This window comes from Cuculus canorus, chromosome 18 (genome assembly GCF_017976375.1).
Source record: "Cuculus canorus isolate bCucCan1 chromosome 18, bCucCan1.pri, whole genome shotgun sequence".
NCBI classification, from domain to species: Eukaryota; Metazoa; Chordata; class Aves; order Cuculiformes; family Cuculidae; genus Cuculus; species Cuculus canorus.
The window spans coordinates 6,526,967-6,536,735 of record NC_071418.1 but is presented as its reverse complement, the minus strand read 5'-3'; the positions used below and the strand labels follow the sequence as shown (position 1 = coordinate 6,536,735).

At 61.8% G+C, this 9,769-nt stretch overlaps 1 protein-coding gene across 5 annotated transcripts in view; it reads left to right on the top strand.

Annotated features, from left to right (window-relative positions):
• The first annotated feature begins 538 nt into the window (after positions 1 to 538).
• Positions 539 to 9,769, top strand: part of BAHCC1 (BAH domain and coiled-coil containing 1) — a 30,538-nt gene continuing 21,307 nt past the window's right edge. For all 5 annotated transcript variants that reach the window (XM_054083316.1, XM_054083319.1, XM_054083315.1 and 2 more), the window contains exons 1-2: positions 539 to 649; positions 2,906 to 3,207. In XM_054083316.1, coding sequence (XP_053939291.1) covers positions 3,033 to 3,207 — 175 coding nt within the window. In that variant the 5' untranslated portion in view covers positions 539 to 649; positions 2,906 to 3,032. The remainder of the gene's footprint in view (positions 650 to 2,905; positions 3,208 to 9,769) is intronic.

The following is a 9,769-nucleotide window of genomic DNA, read 5'->3' as shown; positions in this document are numbered from 1 at the left end:
TCAGTGCAACCGCTGCAACGCAACCCAATGGAAGGAGGAAGGGAGAGGGGGGGGGAGGTGCCGCCTCGCGGTGCGCATGCGCTTTCCTCCCTCCTTCCCACCCCTCCCCTCCCATTCATCCGCCGGGCTTGAATTAGGCGCCGCCGCTCGGCGTCGCAACCCCCCGCCGCGCGCTGATTGGCAGGCGGCTGGCGCGGCGCCAGCCAATGGGGAGGCCGCGTTGGCGCCCGCGCGAGCAACACAGAGAGAGAGCGAGAGAGAGAGAGAGAGGGGAAGAATGGGAGAGAAGAGGAGGTGAGGGGGGGGGGAAGGAGAGAAGGGGAGACTCCTCCCGGGCGGGGCGCGAGCGCCGCGCGGCGGCCAATCAGGGCGCGCGCGCTCATTTGCATGCGGGGCGCGTTCTCCCTGCCGGAGCGCGCGGCGTGAGCGGGGAGGCGCGCCGGGGTCCCCCCCGTCCCCCCCCCCCCACCCCTCCGCCCCCCCCACCTCACTTCCCACCCTCTTTCTCTCTCCCCCCCCCCCTCCCCCCCCCCCCCCACGCTTTTCCACCCCCCCCACCGGTTCCCTTTGCTGCAGGAGCAGCCGGTGCATGGGCAGTGCACGGGCACCGGCAGGAGCACGCTGCGCCCCGGGACCGCGCGCCCCTCGGGTGAGTAACTGCGGCCGCCGGCCTCGCGCTCCCCTCGCTCCTTTTTTTTTTTTTTTTTTTTAGCGCTTTCCTTCTATTTATTATTTTTTTTTTTTGTCCCCTTTACAATTTTTTCGAGCGTCAAAATATTTCATCTCTTTATTTTTGGCGTTATCGCTTTTTGTTTGCATTTATTTTTTTCGGGGCGTTAATTGTTTTTTTGTTTTTCTTTGCATTTGTGTTTTTTTTTTAATCAGTGTGGGTTTTTTTTTCATTTGTTTTCTTGCATTTGTGGGTTTTTTGCATTTGTTTTTTTTTGCGTTTGTGGGGGGTTTATTTGTTTTTGTGCATTTATTTTTGTGCATCTATTTTTTTCATCTTTTTTTTGTATTTATTTTTCAGCGCGTTTTTCCATTTATATTTTCCCATGTATTTTTGAGCTTTCTTTTTCCATTTTTTTTTGGCCTTTTTCCCCATTTATTATTTAACCTTTTTTACATACCTTTTTTTTTTTATTTCCCTTTTTATTTTTGCGTTTCTTTTTACCTTTATTTTTTCCGCGTTAAATTTCCTCCGGATTTATTTTTTCAACCATGCTATTTCTTTCCCTTTTTCTCCCTTAAAACATTTTTTTTGCCGTTCATTTCTTCCTTCAAAACACCTTTTTGTGCTTTCAAAACCTCCGCCTTAAAATTTTGCGCACGAAAACAGTTTCTCCGTTGAATTTATTTTTTTTTCCGCCGTGCTTTTCATTTATTTCCCCTTCATTTTTTTTTCCTCGCCTCGCATTTTTTCGCTTTTATTTATTTTTAACCTTTAAACGCTTCCTTTTGCCGGCACGGCGGCGGGATTCCGTTCGAACCCCTCGTTCCTGTCTCCCGGCGCGGCCCCGCGGGACGATCCGGAGCCTCGGCCCGGGGCGGGGGGGGTCAGGGGGGGTCCCCGGCCGCGCTCGCCGCTCCGCGCCCCTTTGTTCGCTCCGGCCCCGCCGTTCTCTCCCCCCACCCCATCCCCCCCCCCGGATCGGGCCCCCCCGGCCGAGAACAATGCCCGGTGCACCGGGAGCCGCTACCGGGGGTGGGGAGTGATTCCCGGGAACCGGGGCCGTGAGACCCGCGGGGGAGGAAACCGGGGAGGGGAAAGGACCGGGAGAGGGAACCGGGAAGGGGAAAGGCACCAGAACCGGGAGAGCACCGGGGAAAGAGGGAACCGGGGCCGTGCGACCCGGGGAGGGGAAAGCACCGGGGAAACCGAGAGAGGGGAAACCGGGGAGGGAAAGGGACCGGGGAAACGGAGGGAGAGGAAAAAGGGATCGGGGAAACGGAGAGAGAGGAACCGAGGGGGGGAGAGGGAACCGGAGAAGGGAAAGCACCGGGGAAACCGAGAGAGGGGAACCGGGGAGGGAAAGGGACCGGGGAAACGGAGAGAGTGGGAACCGGGACGGTAGAAACCGGAGGGGGAAAAGGCACCGAGGGAACCGGAGAGAGGAAACAAGGAAGGAAAGAGACCGGGGAAACCGAGAGAGAGGGAACCGGGACAGTAGAAACCGGGGAGGGGAAGGCACCGGGGCAGAGAGGGAACCGCGGCCGTGCGACCCGGAGCGGGGGAAACCGGGGAGAGAGAGGGAACCGGGGCTGTGGAGAGCGGGGAGACGCCGGGAAACGAAGGGGATGCGAGCCCCGGGGAAGCTGGGGACGAGGAGGGCGCCGTGCACCGGGGAAACGGGGTCTGAGCACCGGGGAAGGGAGCCGAGAACCCGGGGGGGGGGGATCGGGAAACAGGATCGCCAACCGGGGATCGCCAACCGGAGGGTACTGGGGAAAGTAGGGCTCGAGAAGTGGGGATACTGGGGAAACTGGGGATTGCAAAGTGGAGGGATGGAAGGAAATTAGGATGGGAAACCGGGGATTGCAAACTGGGGGGGGGGGACCCCTGGGGAAACTGGGGATCGTGACCCCTGGGGAAACCGGGGGCGATGCGCTGAGATTCCAGCGAAAATTTGGGATTGCAAGCTGGGGAAATTTGGGATCGCAAACTGGGGGTTACTGGGGATATTTAGGATCACAAACTGGGGGTTACTGGGGAAACGGGGGGCTGCGCTGCAGGGGTGGCGGAGAAACTGGGACCCATGCACGAGTGCTACTGGGAAACTGGGGCCCGTGGGTGGGGGATGCTGGAGTAAAAGGAGCCTTTGTACTGGGAGAACTGGGGGGCCAGGGGATGTACCCCCCCAGCCTGACCACGCTCTCATGCTTTCCTTTCTCTCCCTTCTTCCAGGAGTGGAGGATGAGCCGGGAGCCCCGGCACGGAGCGCGGCACGCCACCACCGAGCGCAGCCCACCGCGGCGCTGAGGACCCACCGGCCGCGCCGAGGAGCCACGTCGGGTGGGTGGGTGCCCCCGGCATGGACGGCCGTGACTTCGCTCCCCCGCCTCGGCTGCTGTCGGAACGGGGCAGCCTGGGCCACCGGCACGGCACGGGGCGCGTGGCGGGTTCGGCGCACGGTGCCGTGCAGCCCCCCGGACATTTCCAGCCTACCAAGTACTTCCCTGCGCCCATCTCCATGGCCACGCACACAGGTCAGAGGGCACGCGGGGGGCCGGGAGGGACACGCAGGGGCCGCTGTGCCGGTGGCTCGGCCGCCCCTTTGTGCCGATGCCACTGTCACCGCGCTTGGTGGCATGGAGGGGTGGGCGTGCGGGGGGTCACGCACACCGGGAGCGTTTCTCCCGGCACGGGAGGAGCGTGACCCCTAGGCCGGCTTGGCCAGATCCCGGTGCACGAACAAGGAAGCGCTTTCTGGGTGAACAAGGAGGCCGTTATGCGCGGTGCCGGCGCAGCGATGCCATGGCGTGGCGGCGGTGGCAGGGAAAGGCCGGCGAACCCCAGCTCTATATAAAGCACCGAAGTGTCAGGGTGCGAAGGGGTTTGCGGCGCGTGCGTTCCGCTCTGCAGCTGCTGTCCTGCCGGAGACGGACAAAGCGCAGCTCTCGGCCAAAGCGCGGCACGGCCAACCGTGGCGGCACAGTTGATGGGGGCTCACCGGATCCGGCCACTGCACCGGTATCCATGGTGTGCGCTGCCCACTCGGCTTTGTCTATGGCGGTGTGCGCGGCCGTGCAGGGTTAAAGCGGGGTGCAGGGTGCTGAAAGCGGGGTGCAAGGAGGGTGCAGGCAGCGGGGAGCTCCGATAGAGAGCCGGAGCGGGAGCAAAGCTGGATGCAGTGTGCCGGTACGGTACAGTGTTGCTCGGGGCCCCCCGCTTCCCGCCGGCGGCTTTCTCGCCGCGGCGCGGCGGCAGTGCCGGTTATTGTCGCTGCCTTGATGAGCTGTGAATACTAATAAAATTATATCTGCTTTAATGGGATTACAATTAGTGCATGGATTAGGGCGGGGGGCACGGCCGAGCCGGTGCAGGAGGGGTGGCAATGAAGGCTCCTGGAAGGAGACGGAAAGCGGGGAGCACTGGGGGTGCTGGGGAGGCGGTGCTGGATCGGGCCCACAGCCGGGGCGGTTTCGCTTTGTGCCGGCAGCCCCCACGCCGTGACCGGACCCCCGGGACCACTGCCAAGCTGGGGGGGGCCCACCCTGGCCTTCCCCTGGCTTTGGGGTGCTCGTGCACAGGGTGGGCAACCAGAGCGGGGGGCTTGGCCCCTCTCGGCTAGTGGGGGGCAACCGCGGCGATGCCGGAGCTGGAGTGCCGCTGGCTTTTTGGCGTGGTGGTGTCTGGACCCTCGTTCCTGCCGGGCCTGGGCGACACATGGGAGCCCAAATGCACCAGAGGTTGTTAAAATAACATGGATCAGGCTAAAAATACCCGGCAGAACTCGCCTTAAAAAAAAAAAAAAAAGGAAAAAAAAAAATAGAAAAAAAAAAAAAAGGAGAAGCCAAACCCAACAACAGAAAGAGCTAAAAATATTCCTGGCTTTGGCAGGGCCGGCACAGCCGGAGTTGTTCCCGGCAAGCCGCACTCGGAGGCTCCCGCACGTAGGAAAGCGTTGCTCGGGCGAATCAAAGCCATGGTTTTGTGCGTTGGGGTGATGGCAGTGGGGACCCCAAGCCTGGCACCCCGGTGTCCCCGCAGTGCGGCCGTGCCACGGGGCCGGCGGCCGTGGCAGCGCGTAGAGTGGTAATTAATGCCGATGATTGATAATTACCCCACCCAGCAAATAAAGCCAGCGTGCGGTTTGCCGGGCGGTCGTGGCGGTGGCGGCGCGGCACGCAGCGGGCTCTGGGGGGGCTCCGGCTGCGCTCCCCCAAATGGCTCCCACCGTGGGCCGGACTACACCTCCCAGGAGCCTTTGCCGGGGGGGGACCGGAGGCCGCCCTGGGAAGGGGAGATAAAAACTGTTTAGCTTGATTTTATTAAAGCCATAATTCAGGACTGCGCAGTTATTGCAAACAAATGCTTCGGGTTGCGTCTGGTTTTGGCACCGGGACCATGCAAATGACGGTGTGAGACGGGGCTGGAGCGCAGGGAGCTGCAGCTCTGCCTGGGAATGGGGGGGGTCAGGAGATATGGGGACCCCCAGAGCTACCGGGAGCCGAGGTTGGGGTGCAGCGTCTACACCCCAGTTGCAGGGCCTCAGCCCAGGTCATGGTCGCACCACCCCGTCCCCCCCATGCTGAGGGTCCCAATGCCACCACCGACACTGCCAGGTGAGTGGAGGGGCTTCGGCTCATCCGAGCCCTTGCTACATGCTGGATCCTCGATTTTTCCCTTTCTGACATTTTTATGGACTAATTTATAGTTGGGATCGCACCGGGCTGTTTGTCACCGCCACGGAGCCCTCGGTGCGTTGCAATGTGAAATTTGCACCAGTACCGGGCTTTGCTGGGAGCACCGTCGCAGTGCCGGCGTGCAGCCCGGTGCTGCTGTGCGGCTTCACCCCAGTTGGTTCAGCTTTGTATCCCGGTGCCAGTTTGCATCCCGGTGCAACCCTGCAGCCTGGCTGTGGCTGCACCGATACGCATCCCGGTGCGTGCATGCGGTATTCGGTGAGCGTGGTGCTGGTGGCCGGCTGAGCTCCCACAGCTGTCCCCTTCCTTGGATTAAGTTGCGCGGTTCCTCGGTGCAGTTGGAGGGCAGGTGGGGACGGTGGCCCCCGGCTGGGGTGGGGATGCAGGGCTGGGTGCCAACACTGCGGCCGCTCCACGTCGCAGCTTCCTCGTTAGTGACCGAAGACGGGGGTCTGACGAGGGGCTGGGAGGCCGTGGCGCGGCATCGGCACGGATCCCCGCTCCTTACCTCGCCACGGCGTGCCAGCACGGCCCCGCCGCCGCATGCGCTGCATTTTAAAAAGTAGGTGTCAAAGTTAAAACAGATTTTGAGATTAACTCGTCTGCTCCTCGTTAGCCACACTTGTGCCGGGGTGGGAACAGGCGTGCGTCTGTCCGGTGGGAAGAACGGGATGCACAGAACCCCAGATCATGTGGAATTACCCGCCAGTGGTTTCATCTGTTCGTTAGCGATTAGCTGGATCCGTGCAGAGATGCTGCTGCACGCGGGGGCCCCGGGGAATGGGCAGCCCCGGCAGCCGCACAGCGTGAGCCGGGCAGCTGCCACGAGCACCAGCACCCCTGGGAAAAGGGGGGGTTCAGGACTGCGGGGACCCAGCCTGGGCTTCCATCCCTGCACCCCTGGGGCTGCCTGGCCTGGGGAGTCCCACGCTAGAGGTTGTGCCACCGCCAGGCTCCGTGCGCCAACAGTGTGAACGTAGAGCATTTGGGGTGGATTCCCCGAGGGGAGACTTGGGGTGCAAATGGGCTCCCTTGGGGGGGGCCCCTCCAGGCATCCCAGCTTGGGACATCGCCAGCTCTTTGGCCCTTCTGGCTCGGAGCATCCTTGTTGTTGCTCCAGATCCTCTCCTGGCGCTGATGGCAGCGATACACGACAGCCGAGTAGGAAGTTACAGCCAAAAATAAAAAATAGCCGGATTTGGCGATTCGGTGACTCTGCAGAGATTCACACGGGCTGTGTGCACACACCCCCCCCCAAAAACCCCCACTCCAGCGTTGAATAGACACTCGCCCAATAATCTCATTCTTGGAGTTCTTCTTTATCCACTCCCTAAAACGAAACAGATGGGCACAGCACAGCCCTACCCGTCCCGCGGCATCGCCCCGGGGCAGGATCTGACCCTGCTGGGTGCTGGGGTCCCCTGGCCCCAGAGGGAGGGGGGCAGCCAGGTCCTCGCAGCCCCTTAGCGGGGTCTTTCTTTCCCCCTTGGCGCGTGGGAAGCCCAAGACCCTGTGCTGTGGCACTTTGTTGAATGTGATGCGAGGTCACTGTGAGCCCCAAGTTTGAGGGGGATCCCTGGAGGGCCCAAGTGTGTGGTCTCTGCTGGATGCCAGACCTCTGGGGCGCTGCGTGGGGTGGGACACTGGGACCCCCTGGGCCCTCCTTGGCTTCTCCGTGGCCCCATCCCGTGCGGGGCCTTCGGCTGCTCCCAAAATGGCCTCTGGGCTGTGCAACAGCGTGTTGGGTGTGCGAGCGGGGTGTGCTGGCAGCGTGCACCCAGCAGCATCGCCGGCCGTGCAGAGCAGCCTCCGTCAGTCGTGCAAGGAGTGTGTGTGGAACTGCCTCCATCCGTCGTGCAAGGAGTGTGTGTGGAACTGCCTCCATCCGTCGTGCAAGGAGTGTGTGTGGAGCTGCCTCCATCCGTCGTGCAAGGGGGGGGTGTGGAGCTGCTTCCATCCGTCGTGCAAGGAGTGTGCGTGGAGCTGCCTCCATCAGTCGTGCAAGGGGTGTGCGTGGAGCTGCCTCCATCAGTCGTGCAAGGGGTGTGCACAGAGCAGCCTCCATCAGTCGTGCAAAGGGTGTGCGTGGAGCAGCCTCCGTCAGTTGTGCAAAGGGTGTGTGTGGAGCTGCCTCCATCAGCCGTGCAAGGGGCATGTGTGGAGCAGCCTCTGTCAGTTGTGCAAGAGGCACATGGAGAGTGGCCTCCATCAGTTGTGCAAGGGATGTGCGTGGAGCAGCCTTCATCAGTCATGCAAGGGATGTGCATGGGGAGCTGCCTCCATCAGTCGTGCAAAGGGTGTGCATGGAGCTGCCTCCATCAGTCGTGCAAGGGGCACATGGGGAGCTGCCTCCATCAGTTGTGCAAAGGGTGTGCTTAGAGCTGCCTCCGTCAGTCGTGCAAGGGGCACATGGGGAGCTGCCTCTGTCAGTCGTGCAAAGGGTGTGCTTGGAGCTGCCTCTGTCAGTTGTGCAAGGGGTGTGCGCGGAGCAGCCTTCGTCAGTCGTGCAAGGGCCACACGCAGCACCGTGTGTGCTGGCCATACAGGGAGCATACAGGGAGCGTGCAGCAGCCTCGTGAGCAGCGTGCAAGGAGCATGCACCGAGCAGTGTGTGCACACATGGCCCTGGGGCAGCACTCGGCCCTGGTGAGTGTGTAACCGTGCGGCAGCTCCGGCATCCCCTTCCCTCCATCGAAAGCCGACAGCTTGCGAGTGGCACTTAGCACGGAGCGACTGCCGTGTGATTACCCATCGGATAACGTTTTAATTGTACTTCTGGCACTCTGTCAAGCTAATTTGAACTGCATTTCAATATTACAGCATTTATTTAGTGCCATAACAATATGGATTAATCTTAAATTATAACACTGAGGAAATTATATTACACTTATTTCCTATTTGCCAAATATTTAAAGGGGCCACGTGGGTTGCAAAGCGTGTGGTGGGGTTTGGGGGGTGCTGGGGGTGGCATCTCCTTGGGGTGCCCGGTGACGGGAGGGTCCCTGCCAGCTCCCAGCGTCTCCGCGTGCCGCCCTGGCTCTGTTAGGAATGTTCCAGCCCCAAAATAGCCGAGGGAGTAACCCAACCCCATGCACGTCCCCACCACCACGGGGACCATTTCCTCGCCCCGGGCGTGTCTTGGGGGCTGCAGCCCCCTCCCAATCCCTCCTTGAAATGGAGCCCCTAAATACTGGGGTGCAGCCATGCGCCTGCACCAGGGGGCTGAGGGGATGCAGCACCCAGCTTTCCTAAAGCTCGTGGGGGTGTGATTGGGGGATCCCCTCCCTTTCCCAGCAGCACTGCCTTGGGGACCCCAGTGCTGACCACTGGCTGGAGCGGCCGTGGCCGCAGTGACCCCCTCCTGGGGCTGTGGCCCCCCCCACCCGCCCTGGCCCTGCGTGCTGGCGGGAGAAACTTTCCATCTTCCCGGCACATTCCCATCTGCGCTGCACTCAGCGCGGGGGCGAAGAGTGGATTGAGGCAGGGGAGCGCCCCTCGTTTCCCCCTTCCCCATCCCACCAACGCCCCAGCCCGTGGTCCCCCCGGTACTGTCGGTGTGGTCACGCTGAGCCCTGGCGTACTTGTCACACGTGTGACCCTCTGTAGATCTGGGGCCAAGGCAACCCCCCTGGCCCCCCTCTGTCTGTGGTTTGGCAATGATGAGGGGGAAGCAGCTTCGCTTCCCTCTTAACCCTTTTCTCCAGCTGCCGTCTCCCCACAGCCCCGTTTGGGGGATCCCAGGCACCACCAGCTCCCAAACCTACCGCACAGTCCCTCCCCTGCCTCAGTTTCCCTGTGTGGCCACGCCGTGGGGTCTGGCGTGGCTGGGGCTGTGCCAGGGTGGTTGTAGGCTGGCTGGGGCCAGTGCGGAACTGGAGCTGCTGGAGATCCTGGGGTGGATTGGAAGTGCAAAGCCCCCCACAGCTCCCCAAAAGCCACCAGGGGCTGTGGCCAGGGCCACCCTTTGCTCCCTGCTGGCACCTGGCATGAGGCATTTTCCTGCCGGCTGTGCTGATGCCGGAGCTGGAACGGTGCTGACTCATGGCGCTGGCTGTGGGAAGCCCGGCCAGGGAGTTCCCAGGCTGATGGTGACAGGAGAACCAGGATGGCACCCTGCTGCCCATCTGCCCGGTGCTGTCAGCCAACCGCACGGCTCTGTGCCTGCGGGGCTCCTTCGGCACTGCCTGCTCAGCGCTGACATGAGTTGTGCATGGTCTCAGCGACCTTTCTCTGTCCTCGCTTTGGCCGGAGAGGGCTAATCTGGAGACTGTGCCATGCCAAGCTCTGCTACATCACGCCGAGCCGTGCCACACCACGCTGCGCCGGAGCAGCACGGCACAGGGCACAAACGTGCGAGGGACGGAGCAAGCGTGCGTGTGGGCGTGCGAGGCGGGTGGGAACG